Consider the following 19,284-nt stretch of genomic DNA (forward strand, 5'->3'; position numbering starts at 1 on the left):
GAGTTTGCCAGGGTCAGGGTGAGAAAAAAAGGCAAATTTCTCCTAGAAGACCATAAAAATGAAAGTGAATATGGACTTCAACAGCAGCCCTAGAATACCGTATGGAGATCCTTCTTGGACTTTGAAAGAAATAAAGTTAGGTCAAATGAAGAAAATGCCTCTTGATACTGTAGTCACGAACTTACATATAATTATGTCAAGAACTGAACGAAAATACAGATTTTTAAAAAAATTTGATGAAAGATTCGCAATGAGAAGCCAGAACGTTTGGGGGATGGGGCGGTGTGGGAAGTGGCATCCGGAACTGCGAAAAGTCAAGAGTTGACATCTACGCCCATCAGCAGAATGCAGAGCATCAAGGACTGAGCAGACGAGGCCTGAGTTTTCAGTTCGTGGAAGTGTGGGTGGCAGAGGCGAAGAGCTGGAGTCTCTGAGTTCCCGGTCGTCTCCATCTTATCTTTGGGAATGGCTGGTCCCAGAAAAAGATCTTCGCTTTGAGCTCCTCCTGACAAGCAGTGGTTCCCAAACCCGGCTGCTCACTAAAACGACCAGCCTTTTTGAAAAGATGATTCCAGGAAGCTCCTGCTGGCCATCGATTCACTCAGCCTGGGGCGGAGCCCAGAAATCTGGATTTTGAACAAGTTTTACGCGGCCAGGACGAGTGTTTGTGTCTCCAGGGGCCCTGTTCATCCCTCCCCAGCTTCTCTCCCCACTTTGGACTGGATGGATCTGTTGACACCACTGTTCCTTCCCCAGAGTACGGACCGGAACCGCATGGGCAGGGACTCCGCAGCTTCGGGTACTCGGCACGGGGCGGGGCACCGGGCGCGGAGTGTTTGTTTAAGGAAGGCTGGAGGACACACAAGCAGGCAGACAAGCCGCCTTTTCTCATGTGGGCTTTTCGGGGAAAGAAAAACTTCTATTTCTGGAAGAAGCTGCTGTGGCTGAGAAAAGATCATGGCAGCAAAGGAGGAAAAGCCACTGGGGAAGGAATCCGCTCAAGGTTCCCCAGTGCCACTGCACGCCAGGCACTGGTCAGCATTACATCCCCGCTGACTGATGAGGGGGAGGAGGCACAGGGCACACCAGGAGGGAGAAACACAGCTGGGACTCTGCAGCCCGGGCGAGTACCTGCCACCCCGCCTGCCTCTCACGTCTCACAGGTGCAGCAGCATAGTTCTGAGGAAACATCATGCAGATCTGTCAGGTGCCCATCTGGAACGTAGGAGCATCCAGCAAAAAGAAGTCAATAGCCGAGGAAATTGGGAGAGAGCAAAGGGCCGCTCCAGAAAGAAACCATTGTACATCTCTCCAAACAGGCTGTTTTCTGGCCAGTTTTTATTGCCCTGTTGCTGTGTGCTAAAGGTCACTAGCTACGTCTGCACGAACCTGTGAAATCACGCCGGGAAAACGGGGCTGGGGAGGGGATGGGGGAGAAAAAGACAGAAGAGAAGGAGGCGAGGCAGCTCTGCAAAGGCCAGCCTGGCCTGCTCGCCCTCCCTAACTGGCCCAATGACCTTCTTTCCTCCAAGCGGCCACTCCCCTGGGCGGCTTTCCCACACGCCCTCCAAAAGCCCAGCTTCAGGAGTCAGCCTGCGTTTCTGCGACCGGCTGTCTGGGTCCTGCTTCCTACTTCTCAGGCAGAAAAGCTCTCCTGGAAGAGCTGGAAAGGTGGGTGCCAAGTTCAGGTTCATTTCAGTCTTCTCTGAATGTGCTTATTTTAAGTTTGAAACCGGGGTGGGGCATCGGGCCTGACTTGGGAAAGTATTTAATCATCTTCTTGAGAAACACAATGATGGAGCCTGGCTGCTCTGAGCGGGTAAGTGGGGAGATGGGGTGAGGAAGGCATGGGGGACATAATGACTCTTTGAATCTGCAAGGGCCAGGTGGAGAGGGCTGTAGTGTCAGGAAGAGAAATCTGCAGGGAGGAAGTCTGCTCCCTCTGGATGTTACATGCCTCTGGTGGCGGGAGCTACTGAGGAAAAGCCACTTGCTTAGGAAGGCACAGAGGGGAGGGCCTGGTGGCTCAGGCTCACAGCCAGCTCCCTTCTAGGAGAGAAGTAAGAAAGGCTGCCACCGTCCCAGATCCAGGCTCGGGAAGGAGGCGCAGGCTTGGTGGCCTCCTCCGAGCCCTTTCTCTGATAGTCTTGCCGTCCCCTCCTGACCAGGCATACAGCAGGCCCTGAAAACAACTATTCTGCTTGTTCATCCGCAGCTCAAACGAAGGGGGGTGACTGTGCAAGGAAGGTGAGCCTAATGTGGGCCGACCTCAGGAGACTGAAGGCAAAGGCTTAAGAAACAAAGAGTCGGGGCATACCTGGGATTCAGAAAGAATTTTCTTTCTGTTAAGAGAAAAACATCTCTATACCATGTTAATTATTACTCAATTGTTCCTGAAAAAGAACAATCTGGTTTTGCTCTATGTTTTTAAGGAAGAACTTTCCAATCTATACTGAGCCATCCTGAGGAGGAAGACTACCTTGGAAGGGGGAGGGTGGTCCCTGATGACAGAAAGCTTGAGGCCAAGGCCCAGAAGGGTGGGCCCCCATTTCTGCAGCCGCTTCCTGGGGCTTTGGCGTAGTAAGCCACATCAGGCCATGTCAGCGATAGCTGGCTACCTTGATGTCACTTTCTGGGCTTCTCTTCCTACCTGCCACTTCTTGGAGCCTTTCCTGGACTCTTCCCTCTCCCAAAGTTTTACTATCCTCTCTCAGCTAAGGGACCCGAAATCTCTATCAGTGGTTTGTCTCTGATCACTAAGAAAAGAGCTGCTATTTACTGAGAACCTTATTAGGTACCAGGCTCTAAGCTAAGTGCCTAGGATGACAGCCTTCCAGGTGTCTACACCTGGAGCAGACCACACACTCTCCAATCTTGCTCTCAGTTATTGTCGAATGTGTAACCTTGACCAAGACACTTGCCTCTCTGCACCTCGGTTTCCCCCAACTTCGGGGTGGGTGTGACAATAACACCTACCCCACACGGCTCTTGCCTGGCACATGTGTTCAATGAATGTCAGCAGTCCGAACGGTGTCTTCTAAGCCTCACGACAAGCCGCAAAGGGAAGCGTTATCATCTCTCTTTGCAGATCAGAAAACTGAGGCTCAGAGAGGAGGTAAGGCCTTACTCGAATTTGCAGTCCAGCATTTTCTCTGCTACTCTGCACTAAAAATGACAATAGCAGCTAACCCAGAGAGAGTAAGTGGCAGAGTCGGGCTTCAGATCTAGGGAGTGAGTATCAGAATCCATGCGTTTAATCACCCTACTAGATTGCCTCGCCGTAATGGTTATGGAAGAAATAAACATTCTACCCCGGCATCACTTTCTAGGATGGCATCTGCTTTGGGGTTGGAGAAGGCCTTTGCAAAGGCAGCTGACCCTCGAACCAGTTCTTTGGAGGGAGCACTGGTCCCTGTGGGCAGACATAAGAATGTGAGCATAGCCTGGCATACAACATCTCATTTAATCATCACCTGCTCCTCTGTGGTGTCGCTGGCCTTATTTCACAAGTAGCCGAGAAAGAATCATACCTTCTCCCACGATATCACAGTTATTATGTGTTGGGCTTAGGATTCGAATCTGTGTCAGACTCGAAAAATCCCTGGCTGGTTCCCAGAATCTTTGACGGAGTTTAAAAAAATAAAATAAAAATCCCCACCTACTGAATCAGAATCTCTCGGGGCAGGGCCCAGGATTCTGATTTTCAAGAACCAGAATCTGATGTGCAGCCAACACTGAGAAACTTTCCCGGCTACGCTGCCCCTTCCAAGTGCCTGTCACGTTTCCAGCCGTCTGCTGAACGCCCCACCTGGGCACTCACCAGCGTCCTCTCCCCCTTCTCCTCGGGGCCTCAGACCACCATCCGGGCACCCAGTCTCCCCTGCTGGGAACTCAGCCATCCTCCAGTGCTCCCCCTCCTTCTCTCCTACCTGGGCTTCCCATGATGTCTCCCCAACCCACGCCCTCTTCTACCTCTGCCGCCTCTGCCTTGGAACGAGCCTTCATCATTGCCGGTTTGGGTTACTGCAACAGCCTCCCAATTCCGTTTCCTCTGACTGTCTCTGGTTCCTTCTCTGTCTCCATCTCTCCCTAGGCTATTCCCATTCCTTCTCTCCGTCCCCTGTATCCCCAAAGTCCAGCCCAAATCCTCTCTCCTGCCAGACTTAATGAACTAAAAACTATCTCATCACCCACTTTTCTGCTCAAAAACTTTCATCAGCACAAGCCTCCCTGTGAATATCCACACTCGGCACAGTAAAACCAGACCCTCAGTCCCTGGCTCAAAGATCTTTCTTGAACTTTAACTTTTCCCCGGTGGCACAGGTCATGTCCCAGACACACTGCATTGTCCCCCGACCTCCAAACAAACTGTGTCCTTCCACGGCTGATGAACATGCCATGTTCTTCCTGCCTGAAATGGGCTTCCAACCTGGCTTGGCTGAAAAACTCCTCTATTTGTCTTGTGGGCCCCGGCTCAAAAGTCACCTCTTCTGGGAAGTCTTCCTGGAGGTCCCCAGAATGATGGGCACTCCTTCCTCTGTCCTTCCCCAGCACAAGGCTCCATCTTCAATCACAGGACAGAATTGGAACAATTTGATAACATCAAATTAGTGAACTCTTCATGCAACAATCACATATTAAATATCTCCTACTTCCAGGTGCTGGGGATACTGAGGCATAAAAGTTTCTGTCTTCCGGTCTACTGAGTATGGGAGAGAAGAGGGGCTAGAGCACTTCAGACAGAGGGCGCAGCAGTGCAAAGACCAAGTGGCCTGGGCGGCACGTCTTACGCGTGCCCCTGAGGGAGGATGCCTAAGGACAGTGGCAGGGAAGGCGGGGCGAGAGGGGAGCTCTGCAAGGGCCATGAGGCACCCCTCGGGTGCCCTGAGACCCCCCTGGGTGCAGACAGGACTTGAGAGGACCATGACCAGATTTGTGCTGATCATGTCGTGAGATCCCTGAGAGGTTGTTTGTTTGTTTGTTTGTTTCGAGATTTTTGTGTCATCCAACTTCACAAGTACGTCATTTAGCACAATTCCTGGAACACAAGCCCTGGAGACACGCGCGCCGAAAGAATGAATGAATGAACGAATGCACGCTGGGCAAGGGTGACCCTTGGAGGGGACGGGCTAGCGCCGAAGACCTGGGGTCCCTGAGAATCTAACCTCTAAGCCTCGCTCCGCCCCCGCCCCGGGGGTGCCCGCAGGTGCCCCCCTCCAGCCATGCTGTCACTGCTGTGTGCCTGCTTGCTCCTGGTGGCCTGCGCCTCGGATGGCAGCTTCGACATGGAGGAGCAGATCCAGGACATGCACGCCAAAGTGACGGAGATGTGGCAGGAGATGACCACGTGGCGGGCGGACCCCACGGTGCACGCCACCTGCGAAGTGCGGCCATCGGCCTCGCTGGACGCCTCGCAGCCGCGGGTGACCGGCCTCGTGCTCTTCCGGCAGCTGGCGCCGCGCGCCGGGCTCGAGGCCTTCTTCGCGCTGGAGGGCTTCCCGGCCGAGCCCGACGTCTCCAGACGCGCCATCCACGTGCACGAGTTCGGGGACGTGAGCCAGGGCTGCGAGGCCACCGGGCCGCACTACAACCCGCTGGCCGTGCAGCACCCGCAGCACCCGGGCGACTTCGGCAACTTCGTCGTGCGCAACGGCAGCCTGTGGAAGCGCTACACCAACCTCGCCGCCTCGCTCAGCGGCCCGCACTCCATCGTGGGCCGCGCCGTGGTGGTGCACGCGGGCGAGGACGACCTGGGCCGCGGCGGCAACGCGGCCAGCCTGGAGAACGGCAACGCGGGCCGGCGGCTGGCCTGCTGCGTCGTGGGCCTGTGCGGGCCGGCGCCCTGGGAGCGCCAGGCGCAGGAGCACGCCGAGCGCAGGAAGCGGCATATTCTCTCTCTGTGCCCGAGACAGCCTTGACCCTGCCATAGCCGAGGTCTCCCCACAAACCCCCTCCACCTGAGCTGTCCAACCATGTATGCCGAGACACACCCCTCCACCTAGAGGGCAGCTTTCACCCTCAGAGCCCCTCACCCCACTCTGAGCCCTCAGAGGTACCCCCCTGTATACTATATACCCCACCTACCCTGAGGATCTCCTAGACAACTGAGGTCCCTTGCCACCCCGACATCCCTTACTCTCACCTCAGGAGTCCTGAGGTACCTCTATGCCCTAAGGACCCAACTCCCCCGCCCCTTAGGCTCCTCCTAGGCATTCTGAGACTCCTTCCTGAGGTGGCCTTGGGTCCACCCCGCTCCTCACCCATCACCAAGGTGCGCCCCGCGGGTGCGTGCAAACTGCAGTTAAGCGCCCCCGCCCAGAGTCTTCGGCTGTCGCCACCTTCACCACCCCGCAGGACGGCATCTCCCTTTGGAGGCTGGTTGGCAATCTTCATGTTGCACATTAAAAACTCAGCAACTCAGTACTGCATCCGGGCCTTGGTTACTGTTTCTGTTTGAGACTTCTCTCCCTGGCTCAGTTACAACTTGAAAATAGCAAAGATATTTCCCAAATCTCTGTAGGCCTTCCCCTCGTCCTCCTCTCCTCAATTCTGCTGGCAACAGTGTTCAGTCACTCATTGTCCTGGGATGTGAGAAAAACGAATTCAGCTTCCTGGGTGGCATCCCGGAGCTGTGGGACACACTGGGAGAGGAGGAACTCTGTGATAAGCTTCCGGGGTGTCTGATATGAGAGCCACTGGCCTGGCATGAGGTGAGGGCCAACTCGTCTGGGGCCTGTGGCTCCTCCCATCTGCCTCTAAGTGCACATTGAGGTCTGTTTCCCAGGTGGCACAAACAGGGTCAGCGAGGCAATGTCACCGAGCAAGTTACAAGGAGGTTGGTGTTGGCGTCTGAAGTCGTCAGCCAGGATAATAATGCTCTCCTTGACACAAAGGCCATGGGAAGCAGTGGGGTCCAATGGCAGCCTGATTTTGACTCGAGGCTTGCTGGAGTTTGGCCTCTTTTTAAACATTCTAATCTATACACACTAGATTAGTTTTGTGTATCCACCCGCCTTTACAGAACAAAAGTATTCATAACTTTTTAACCTCCCAGAGTAGACGCACTTCCTAGCTATGAGTAACCTTCTGAGTAACCTTGGTTACTTAGGAGCCGCTGCCATTTCTCCCAGACGCTTACGGGCAGTGAGTCAAACTGCACCGTAGCCAGAAACCTGTCCCCAGTGGTTATTTTTATCTCTTACTAAGACTAACTCGTTATTGAAAAATCTTTCCTTGAACCTAAGCGATGACTTGAGAGAAAGGCTATTATTGCCTGGTGACTTTGCTCCACCAGCAGGTTTCCACCAGTTTGAAATAGTAACTGGCACCATCCAGGTCAGCACTGAAAGGGAATTAGCAAACCGAGTCTTTAAGTATCCCGATCTCAAATAGATGTACTTGCCTAACCCCACAATTAATAGTTATGAAACAAGGCAGTGATTACTTAGGGACATGCGGTGGAGAGGAAAGAAATGCCCAACATGCCATCTTCGACTCTGTTGCCTAGATTATAGGTTAATTCGGGATCATCGAGGGAGGTTTGCACTTATGTTTCAGAAGGAGGCTGGCGCTTCTTATCACTAACCTTCTGTCTTAGTCCGTTTGGGCTGCTGTCACAAAATACCGCAGGAGTAGCTTGCAACGACAGAACTTTGTTTCACAGTTCTGGAGGCCGGAAGTCCAAGACCACGGTGCCAGCATGGCTGGGCGAAGGTGCGTAGCCGGTTCTTCTTGCCGCATCCGCACATGGAGGGAGGGGTGAGGGATATCTCTGGAACCCCTTTTCTAAGGCACTGATTTCAGTTGTGAAGGCTCCTCCCTCAAAGGTTGTACCCCCTACTACCGTCGTCTTTGGGGGGCAGGATTACAACATGAATTTTGGGGAGATACATCTGTTCTTAGCTTCTTTCTTCACCTACTCTCATTCCTCCCAAAGCACTCACTGATTTGCTCCATTTTCTTACGTTTTTAGTATTTCCGTATATATTCGCGCTAAAAAGCCCCACTTAGCAGACCCACTCCTTTCCGTTCTGTCCTTTAAGGGGAACGGAATTGATAGATTCTTCAGGGATCCAGAACCGAGAAACAGAGAAGAAATAATAGGACACATTACAGTTTATTGTCGGGGCAAAGGAATGCATACGGCATGGTGGTTGACAGCTCAGGCTCAGGGAGGAAGGTCTGTTTGGAATCCCAGGTCTTCTACACTTGCAAGTTGTGTGACCTGAGCAAGTCACCTCACCTCTCTGGGCCTTGGTTTTCTCATCCGTAGAATATAACTATTCCATTGGATTAGCGTGAGAATTAAATCAGGTGTTTTTCATGAGCGGCGTACAGCATAGCATGAAGACCGAAGGATCTAGTAAGTGGGCGATTAATAGATTACGATGGCTAAGGTCAAAGCAATACGTACTAATGGATTGGGCTACCTTGTAAGGTAACGAGTGTCACGCCACTAGAAGGATTCAAGTAAAGAAACGGTCGCCACCTCTTGGGTTTGTAAGAAGGATTTCTGTATTCATTAAGAGGTTGTCTGAGAGAAACTCTGTGATCCCAGCTCTTGCGGGGAGGGGAGCTAAGATGCAGGAAAGATTACGGGCCATAAAGGCAGGCGTCTGGTTCTTGGCACAGAGCTGGATGTGCGCCACCAAACGTGCCCTGTGGACCCCGCTTGGCCCCTGGAGACTATTTTTACCCCTCTCCTTTTCCAGATCTATTTTGTTAATCTCTTTATATTTGCTGTTTTGAGTTCCCAGCCAGCTTGCTAATCAGTTTGCCTATTTGACTCACAGGGTTTGCATTTGTCACTGAGACTTAAACACACACTTGTTTTGATTTCTTTTTGTAAAATTAGAAGCATTTGATGTAATGACTCTACCTAGACACAGCTGGTAAAGTGAGAAGAATGCTCAAGTTTGCACAGTTTAAACACAATGTAGACAATAATTAGAAATGCTATCTTTAGATGTTTAGGATAAGCTTTTTCTCAGAATTGCAGTGAATTTTTTTTTTTTTCTGAGTGGGGCCTTTCAGCAAGTGTATATACAGAAATACTAAAAACGTAAGAAAATAGAGCAAATCAGTGAGTGCTTTGGTCAACTTGAAAGCCTGCAGGAAATAAACCAACTGATTTTAGATCTGGCATTTTCGACTGAATGCATAAAATCTTTACATTTTCCATAATTATCATGACTAGCATATGATCTAATAATTTTAAGTGACAGATTGTAACTGATAAGTTGCTACAATATGCTAGAAGAAACCCTCAGCCAATACTTGGGCTGCAGCAAGGGTAGAAAGAGAGAATGACCCAAATAATAAAGATAATTAATCATCAACATCAGGAAAATTACTAGATTTTTATTTCAGGTAACAAAAAGGATAAAGTTATAATACACGATGATCCTAGAATCCAATAAAGCAAGGTCTGCAAATGATTAAAAGTTACTTCTTTCTTTAAATCACAAAATAGCAGCTGGTTTGCTTTTTTTTTTTTTTTTTTTTTTTTACGCCAATTGTTTTTAAATTTAATAGGCTATCACTGGCCTAAGCTAAGTTCTCAAAATATATTCCTGGGCTCACATAGATTCCAGAAAGTCAAACTTGTCAGTATTATGCAAACATTCCCTATGTATCCAAAAATTTTCCAATTATTAAAGAGGTGATATAAATATCATTTTAAATTACCTTCATGCTATATCAACTTGTTTTGATTTTGTGAGCAATCTTAATGTCAAGAGATGGGTTCTTCTTAGTTTTTCTACTTCTCATTTCTAATTAAATTCACTACTGAGCTCTCTATTGCATCTCTCTGATCTTTGAATTTTCTCTGTTCAGAAAGACATGTGGAAAATGGGAACGTATTAAAGTAGTGAGTTAAGGGGAATCCTTTAGCTTTTTGACACCCTAAAGTACCCTCAGTATTATTGTGGAGGATTGTTCTAAATCGAGGCTTCTAAAATGAACACAGAGGGCAGAGGGAGAAGGTGCTCAAACAGAGAACTCTTTCCATGAGAAGTAGGGTACCAAGCCACCCACAGAGCTGCAGGAAAATGATCAAGCCAGGAGAGAGTCCCATTTTTCGGAGGAGCAGAAAACCAAGAGGGGCAAAGGCATGCCGTCATTTTAATAAGACAGGGACGGGAACCCCAAAGAGCAGGGAGCTAGTCCTTGAAATTCCTTGAGGAGGAGAGTGAACCTTTTATGTTGCATAGTGAATTGGGGTATAAATCCTTCTGTAGGAAGAACATACACAAAAATGCACCCCAACACGTGAATGACTGATAGCAGAACCTTTTTTTAGGACTTCACATCATGACGGTGGTGTGAGTTTGGGAGGGAGGGCACAGAAGAGAAACAATGATGGGAAACGAATTTAGTTTACTTAAGATGGCCAACTGGGAGGAGGTTCTAGAGGGATTGAGCTGGATGCCAGCTAGAGAGGCTCAGGGGATAGCTGTGCAGAAGAAGAGGAAAGGAGGAAGGGGAGGAGAAGGTGGGCAGAGGAGGCTTGGAAATGAAAGGAGTTAGAGATGAGAAATGCCTGGTTTACAGAAACCAATCCATTTCCACCAGCCTTAATTAAAAGAACAGCAAACACTCATATGTAAAAATCCTCACCTAAAAGCTCTCAGGTACGGAGCGATCACAAGAAGTGCAGTGTGTGCAAACGAGCTTTCATTAAGAGACCTGTCAGCTCTGTTTCATTTATCCAGACTGTTCTGCATCCTGCTGGCAACCGAGCTGGAAAAATAATAGAAGGAGAGACACACTCGAAGAGGTAAGAAGAAGAAGAAAAAAAAGGTAGGAACGTTCCAGCTACAAAATAGGACAGATGATAAAGAAGCCAGGGAAGAAGGGAGATGAGATGGCATTTTTCTTAACTAACAAACCAACAAACACCTACCACCCTTCCCCCAACTCCACACTCATCAGTAACATGATATTCTGGCTTTTTAAGGGGAAGCATATCAAACAAAAACAGACATGTGGGGTGCAGAGACAATGCTGTTGGCGGCCTGTTCAAATCTACCCCTCTTCTCCTGTACCTCTCAAGACCTGATTTTGTTGTGGTGTTTACCCTTTTAGAGTCAGCCTTTCCAGGCGCAGGGCTCCTCCCCAGTACAGAGGGTGATCTTGATGCACCTAAACCCGTCACATAATTTCATCTTCCTTGCCAGGTACTGCTTAGACACAGGCATGTGACGATTCTTACCAATGAAATGTGACAAGAACTGGGTTTTTTGTTGTTGTTGTTGTTGTTCTTAAACACACACGAAGACGCACATGCATTCACTCGCACACACACAGGGAGAAAACGGCTTCTACCTTCGCAGACAAAAGTGACAGCAGGTGATGCCTGGAGCCGTTGCAGCCGTCTTGCCAGCCTGAGGAAGCAGCCGACGCCCAGGGGGACAGAGCGGAAAGACGGAAACCCAGGCCCTCGACGACTTCCTTGAATGAACCAGCCCTAGGATGCCCCACTTCCGAAGTTCTTATTATGCAGTAGGATTCATTCCCCTACTGTGAAAGTTTCTCCAAGTATGAATCATCGCTGAGAATACCTGACTCGTGCAGGTTTATCTGATGGAGTAGGGGAGAGAATGCTGCGTGCTGCGCGCTCTCACGACGGGTCTTAAAAAGACAAAAGGCAGCAGTAAGCAGTTGATGAAGCTCCCTTTAATGTCTGGGGGCCCGAAGAACCACATTGGGTGGAGACGGCGGAGGTGCGGCAGGGGTGCATGTGCGTATGGGGCATCGTCAAGGCTACCCAGGTGACGGATGAGCTCAATGGTTCCGATGCCGTCGAAAACCTTCTAAAACGTTCCCAGGCCGACTGCACAAACCGTCACTCCCGATGACCTCCCTGGCCCTAACCCCAGACTCTCTGGTGCTCACAGCAGTTTTCCTGCCCAGGATGGAATGTGTTGGAATTTCATGAGAAGCCGGTTTCCCGGTGATGAATGAACCCTAAAGACGTGCACCTGGCCAACCGTGTGTCAAAACCAGAGCTTCTGAGGGGAGGGATTTTTCTTTTTATTACTATCGTAGCCGTGTTCTCCTTCGGTGGCTCCGGTGTTCTACGCAGTAGTGCTGAGCATTTGCAGATAGTTAAGGCCTCGTGCAGCAGGAAAATCATTTTTGCAGCTGCTGGGCTATGCATGCTCTGCAGCTGCAAAAAGAATCTCCCCTGGAGGGGAAGTTAAGAGGATGGGCCTGGGGGCTGGGGAGAAGCTGGAGCACAGAGCGGGGAATGGGGCATCGGGGCCTGGCAGGCAGGGGTAAATGGTATGTCCAGCTCGCCAGGACTGGGGCGTGCTCCCACGCCCCCAGTGGAGTTGAGCTCTGGTGAGTGGAAAGAAAGCAGCTGCAGGTCCCCTTCGCCCCATCGTGCATGTGGCAAAAGACTGGACCTTCTTGTCCGCACTGCCCCCTCCTTCAGAGCAAGACCACACAAAGTCTGAGGGCTCGCTGCTAGCGGAGTGGGGCCCGCAGGTGAGATGGAGTGGGGGAGGGCCAGGGAGAACCGGCCACCCGTGCGCGGGTCACACCTGGGATCACAGGCCTGGTGTAAACATCTGATGTTTAAGATGAATTTTCCACCTTTCCCGCCTCGGGAGCCTCTCCTTTTCCTGCAGGAGGGCCTCTCGAGGGAGTGATTCTGGTTCTCAGGGGCGTTTTAAGCCTTGGGATCTGGTACCAGGTGTTCCTGGAGACGTGAACTGAGCTCGGCTCAGAGAAACTTCTACCATTTCATGGGCCTTCAATGTTCTGCAGTGCCAGATGCTGCCGAGAAAAGCTCATTTTATCCCCAAAGAGAGAACCAGGCAGGGTCCACCGCTCCCTCCTTTCCCCCCCTCGGAGCTAGTATGTGGTTCCACGGTCGCCCTTAACGGGCTGGAATAAAGTTATTCATTTTCCTCTCTCTTCCATTACAGGGCCGGGAGGTCTGTGTCTGGTCTTTAAGATCCCTGCACCTGGCTGCACAGAGGAGACGGCCTCACCGTTCTGCTGGAGGAATGAAAGGTTTGAAGTTGCAGGTGGTATGAGGAACGGGACTGGCCTTAAGCAGCTGTATGTCGCCCCAACCCCACATAGCCATAAAAAACCCCCACATGCAGCACAGGCCGAATGAGAGAAACAGCATTTCCAGGTTCTGACCCTCATTTTATCTCAGAAACAAAAAATCAAAACACCCCTGGAGTCCCCTTCCTCCATTCTTATCTCCGCATCAATCCAGGTCGATTAATCCTCCAGAATTACAGGCTGGAAGGCTCAGCTCTGGCAGTCAGCAAACAGGGCTCCGCAGGGGCTGTGGATTTCGAACCGGAAGCCCAACCTTCTGAGCCCGTTAAGCCCCTTCCCACCCGCCGGTCGGTGCCATGACAGGCGGAGCTGCAGGCAGGGTGCCAAGAACACCCATGACGTGAGGTCCTACTGGGCCCTGACATGACGAAGTGCAGCGGCGGGCCCTCCGGACCCATTATGCTCAGTGACACCTTTCTCTCCAGCCGCCTCGCCGCCACAGAGACGAAGATCTGATTAAAGATCCCATCCGTTTCAAGCCCTTCCCATAATTTTGATCGACAACATTAAACGCTAATAGGAAAACATCTTATTTCTAATAAAACAAATGCCGACAGAAAGACGGATGCTGAAAGCCAGCCATATGGCGGACACGATTCCGTGCCTGGCCGTGTTCACAGCAGTGCATCTTCGGCAGAAAGAAACGACACTGAGAAGCCTGAGGACCAGCGTTTAATAAATCAAACCGCGCTGGCGTCGTCAGAATATTCACAGTATGCAAAACGGTCCGTGCCTGTTCTCACTTGCAGACTTGGAGGCGTTTTAGGAGAACGCGACTTCAGCGAGCTGTTCTGAGGCCTAATGCTCTACCGTCCCCAGGGCCTTCCACGTGTCATCATGCCAGGTCCCTCCCTCCTTCAAGTTGTCATGGCGCTCCGTGGGTCTCCACTCTCCGGGCTCTCCTTGCCATCTTCCAGGGTGGACGCTTCAGCCTCTGGCTGGCTGGACTCAAAGGAGTCCTGGCAAGATTTGGGGAGCTCCCCCTTGGAAGCCAGGCTCAAAGGGGACGGCCCCGTCTCGTGCCCCTGACCCTCTACAGGACTCTCTCTCCCGACCCCTTCTGGGTCTGCGGCTGCCTGTTCCTCTGTCAGTTTCATTATTTCCCTTCCGAGCCTGTTTACTTCTTCCTGGGGAGGTAACTGGGGTAAGGAAGGATGAAAGTGCTTGCGTTGGCTCCCGTGGCCCTGATTTGCTGGGGAGTTGACAGCGGGCCTCCCCGCATCCTCCGGCGCTGTCAACACCTCGGCAGCGGCACAGCTTTCATCTCGTGCTTGCTTCTGAGCCTCCCCTGGAACAGACGGAGGACAGCGTCAAACCTCTGGCTAGAAGTCAGCGCTCACTTCCCCTCGGCTCCCCGCCTCCCGCCCGCGGTCACAGGGCCTCTGAGATAGAAAATGCTTTTAGGCTCTTGTCCCCCTTGCTGAAGGGGACCCCGGGACTCGAGTTCACTATGTCATTACGGGAGGGAACGGGGGCACCTGGGCCATGTTCACGATGCATCCTTTCGAGGCCCCTCGTTATCTCCTGCTTCACTCCCTCGCGGTGGCTCCTCGGGCCCATTAAATATTTACACTGAGGACAAAGGTTTTGTACGTTCTGTAGCTCAGCGAAGACCTGGGGCTCTTTAGAAATAAAAAGGGAATGCCTTCAGGGTGGCAAACAGCAGCAGCGCTCAGGGAGGGACGAGTGTCCTCCAAACTCCCATTCTCCGTCAGCACCTCATTTTTTGGTGCAGACACGGCTGTTTCCTCGATTTCAAGGAAAACGACATGCAAAAGCAGTTTCAAGCTCCCTCTGACCCCAATTAAATTGTTGTCCCTAAACCCCTTCTCTATACAAGAGATATTCTCGAGCTGCAGCTGGAGGGGGCGGGAGAGAACTCGGCCCCCCAGAGAGCAGTGTCTAGCCCCCATTTTCCTACTCGCTGGCTTTGTGATCAGGGGACCTGTCTGGCCTCCTTTTCTCAGATACAAAATGAGGAGGAAGACCCTCTGATGTCCCCCCAGGACCTAACAAGCAGCGGCGGCTCCACATGACTGGGAAGCGGTAGGTGAGTGAGCTTTTCACACGTGGCCGTGTGCATCCAACGCCGGGCTCCGAGGTTCCCCAAAGTCAAGGTTTTCTTAGCCCTCATGCCACACAGTGATGAAATGTATGCAAGGGGCTCACTGGGCTGAGGTCGGCCTAGGCAGAGGCCTCCAGGGTTAACGGCCCTGGGGAACACTTCTGGGGTCCCCCGCAACGGAACCAGAGTGGAACCCCACTGCCGTCAGGCTTGCGTCAGATACATGCAGGTGTGCCTTCGGGCTGAGAGCTGGAGCCTGGGGGAGCTGAGGGCGAACTGCAGGAGGGTTAGAAAGGAAGCTGACCCGTTCTGACCATGCATCTCCCTGCGTAAAAGTTCTGCTGGAGCCTGGCCACTTTGAGGAGACATTTCAATTCTTTTCACTTAGGTCCGTCACGAGGTCCTACCCGATCTGTTCCTACGTGGCCCTGCAGCCTCATCTCCTATGGTCCCCCCCTCCACATGTGTTCCTCTATCCACTCCATGTGGCCTCTCAGTCTGTCTGCACCATCTGGTTTCTCTAAATCTCTCTGAAATGACTCTTACCACGTATACGTATCAGGTAACTTTCTGTGCTAGGCTGGACCCTCAGTATTTTACACGTTTACCTCATTCTAGAATGTACTCGGGGCCTCACTAGACTTGTTCACTGAACTTGGCAACTTCTAAGCATTCAAGCACGTGAGAAATATAGTTCCTCATTTTCCTCTTTTTTTTTTTTTCCGATGGAAGCATAACATACACAGAAGTGCACGAATCCTAAGTCTAGAGCGCAACAAATTTTCACAACGTAAACCCGCTATTCAATGAGCAGCCAAGACAAGAAACAAAGTATTGCCAATACCTCACAGACATATCCCGGTCTAGGCCTCCAGCCTAGTGCCCTTTCCTAGTCACTTCTCTTCTGCCAGGGGTGACGACTACCCTACCTCAGACACCAAGGATGAGTTTTGCCTGGTCTTTGAACTTCATATACTAAAACTGTACTGTACGTGCTGGTTTGTATCTGTATTAGTTCGTGTTTATAAGACTGATCCATGTTATTATGGCTTGAATGGGTTCACTTGGATGTACCACAATTTTCAAAAAGCATATAAGTCTTGAACACAAATAGCAATTCACGAAGAAATACAAATGGACAGCAAACACATGACATGATTCAGAACATTGCTCAAAATTTAAAAATCTAAATTGTAGATTTAGATTTAGATGCAATTTTTCATCTACCGGATTGGCAAAATTTTAAAAGTTTGACAAAACTCAGTGTTGCTGGGGGTATGGGGAGATGGGCACAATCATGTATGACTAAAGAGAATAAAAATCAGCAAAATTCTTTGAAAGAGCATTTGGGTAATATTTATTGCAATCCTAGATGCATTTGCTCTTTGACCCAGTAATTCCATTATTAGGAATCTACCTATGGATATCAACTCAAATATTTTAAGACATATGGACCTAGATGCTCACTACAACACTGCTTTTAATAGCAGAAACCTAGAAAGGATCTCATCATCCACAGGGGATTCTTATATACTTGCTGAGCTATAAAATTTTTTCTGGCGGTATACACTAAAAATTTAGGATGCCCCTGGGGAACGAACCGAGGGTCAGGGCAGGAGTGAGGGTGGAGAAATGCTTTAAACTCTCTCTCTGTCTCTCTCCCCCTCCTTCCCTTCCTTCTTCCCCCCTCTCCCTCCTTCTCTCCTCTCTTTTTTTCTCAATGTCTCACTCTTGCCCTTTCTCTCTCTCTGCCTCTCAGCCACAGTGTGAAGATACAGCAAGAAGGTGGTCATCTCTGCAAGCCAGAAAGGGGACCCTCACCAGACACTGAACGCATTAGCACCTTCATCTTGGACTTGCCAGTTTCCAGAACTGTGAGAAATGAACATTTGTTGTTTAAGCCACCTAATTTATGGTATTTTGTTATAGCGGCCTGAGCTAGGATACTCAAAACTGTTTCTTGCATCTGCCCGCTCTTCTCCTTTCTCAGTGCGGATCCTCCCTATTTGTGGCCTGCTTCTCTAAAGCTTCTCTGTATAAATCCCTTGGGCATATTTTCCCAAGATTCGGCAGGATGTGACTTATCATGGCCTCAGCCAATGAACAGGTAAGCATTCCGAAAACAAGTGCAACGACTCCTGGTAGTTCATAAATCCAGGCCCTGGCAGGTGAAAGGTATGTTGTGACTGTTTATAAGAATTATATGAATTTTTGAGGCTTATCGATATAACTTAGAAAGACTGCGTATTTAAAAATGCATAAATCCAAGTAGATACAACCTAAAAAAAAAAACCCCTAAATAATCTAAAACATTTAAATTAAAATGCAGCTTAGAGTTTCTGCAACATGTAACTATTGTTATGTATGTGATCCACTTTAATTTTAATACAAAACATGAAGGTATTTTTTAAGAATAGGATGTTTTGAGCATCTATTTATTTAAATACCTAGAAGTGTTTTCGAGCATTTAGTTTCTTAAAATAGTGTTTAAGTAACTAGTGTTTTAGTTCTTAGTGTTTTAAGAAACTTAAAGATAGCTGAACGCTGGTAAAAACTCTGAGAAACTCCAGAGGAAATGAAGTATTAGTGAGATCGAATGGATTGTAAGACAGAAATGAAACTAAGATGAAGAAGGGCGGGCAGAGTGGGCAAGAGAGGTGACGTAGACAGCAGTGGTGGCCGCGGCAGCCGACAGGCTGGCGTCTCTGTGCAAGATGACAGTGCGTCTCAACTCGGCCAGGCAGGTGCGACTGCCCTCCCCACCCCCACACCTCTCGGTCCCTTCTGCTACACATTGGCTTCTTCTTACCCTCAAAGGAAGCCGTTTTCTTTCTCTTTAGCCTATTTGACATCCACGGACGAAATCCCAGGGACAGAAGGTCGACCCACTCTGCATTAAGCTCTCTAAAGCCTGTGAGTAGGTGTGGACAACTATGTTTTACTCTCTGAACTCACTGTCCTCAGCATTGCACCTGGAAATGAGACCATCACTTGTATCTACAGTGAAATTCATAATGTATAAATGAGTGAAAAAAGCAAGCCTTGATTTAAAAATAAAAATAAAAATAAAAAACTATTCGGATCTGCTCAACCAGGATAATGTGGATCCTAACAGGTGTCTTTGTTTCTGGTCTCTTGCTCTCGTCCAACCTGTTGGCAGAAGGACCTTCCCTAAAGCTTTGCTACTTAAAGTGGGGTCCACGGGCCAGGGGCGGTGGCATCGCCTGGCAGCTTGTTAGACATGCAGGATAGTGGGTCCTGCCCCAGAACTAGTGGTCCAGAATGTGCATTTTAACAAGACCCCAGGCGCACATGACAGTTTAGGAAGCGCTGTGAAACATGAATCTGACCATTCCTTTCCTCAGCTATCAAACCTTCAAAGGCTGCCACTGCCTCAGAAACAGAGCCCAAGCTCTTAGCCTGACTCTTAATGACTGCAATGACCCAACAGCCATTGACCTTCCTACCTGACACCCCAACTCTCCTCCTGGTATTCCCCTACACTCTGGCCCCATGGAAGCTTCATGGCATCCCTGCACTGCCCTCTGCACCTTTGCTTAGGTGTCTAATTCCTCCTTGATCATCATTCCTTTATGTATCCAGATGATTAACTTCAAGAGTCAGCTCTACGTCCACCTCCTCCTGGAAGCCTACCTGATTAAGCCAGCCAGAAGTAACCTCCCCAGTGTTCTGATCCCCACCTCACCAGGCTGTGTCTGGACCTCCAAGGAACTTAGTACTTTGTACTTGTTTACCCTTAAATTGTTATTTACATATAGTTGGCTTATACAAAAATACCTGAAGTATAAAATCTTCCTTGATTAATTTTTTAACTTTGCCGACATTCTATAGTGAGGGCTCAATATATAGCTTATTAAATATTTGACTCTCTGGATGAATACATGAATGCATGAAGAAACGAATATATTAGCGCATACATTTAAATATCATGCATTTAACAAACGAAAGCAATCCTTGAATTTATGGTATTTGTTTCAGGTTGTATGTAGCTTGTTATCTTAAAAGTCCTTAAAATGGCACTTTTAGTTTTAAAAAAAAGAGAGATTTCTCACTTGCACAAGTATTTAGCTGCATCTGAAGTAGCTCGGGGAAGCAATCACATACGTTTCATA

General features: G+C 49.6%; 2 protein-coding genes across 7 annotated transcripts in view; one reads left to right on the forward strand and one right to left on the reverse strand.

Annotated features, from left to right (window-relative positions):
• The first annotated feature begins 987 nt into the window (after positions 1–987).
• Positions 988–10,877, forward strand: SOD3 (superoxide dismutase 3). 2 transcript variants are annotated; one of them, XR_004953055.1, is made up of 3 exons: positions 988–1,671; positions 5,207–7,713; positions 10,716–10,877. XR_004953055.1 is itself a non-coding variant. In XM_016154819.2 (2 exons), the coding sequence occupies exon 2, from the start codon at positions 5,223–5,225 to the stop codon at positions 5,916–5,918; it is 696 nt and encodes a 231-aa protein (XP_016010305.1). In that variant the 5' UTR covers positions 988–1,671; positions 5,207–5,222; the 3' UTR covers positions 5,919–9,187. The 2 variants fall into 2 exon arrangements, 1 of the variants encoding a protein (XP_016010305.1); XM_016154819.2 differs by lacking the exon at positions 10,716–10,877 and having other exon boundaries at positions 5,207–9,187.
• A 2,865-nt stretch (positions 10,878–13,742) lies between these two features.
• Positions 13,743–19,284, reverse strand: part of CCDC149 (coiled-coil domain containing 149) — a 96,279-nt gene continuing 90,737 nt past the window's right edge. For all 5 annotated transcript variants that reach the window (XM_016154818.2, XM_016154817.2, XM_036227563.1 and 2 more), the window contains one exon: positions 13,743–14,374. In XM_016154818.2, coding sequence (XP_016010304.2) covers positions 13,944–14,374 — 431 coding nt within the window. In that variant the 3' untranslated portion in view covers positions 13,743–13,943. The remainder of the gene's footprint in view (positions 14,375–19,284) is intronic.

The sequence above is a fragment of the Rousettus aegyptiacus genome, unplaced genomic scaffold (genome assembly GCF_014176215.1).
Source record: "Rousettus aegyptiacus isolate mRouAeg1 unplaced genomic scaffold, mRouAeg1.p scaffold_m13_p_10, whole genome shotgun sequence".
Lineage (NCBI taxonomy): Eukaryota > Metazoa > Chordata > Mammalia > Chiroptera > Pteropodidae > Rousettus > Rousettus aegyptiacus.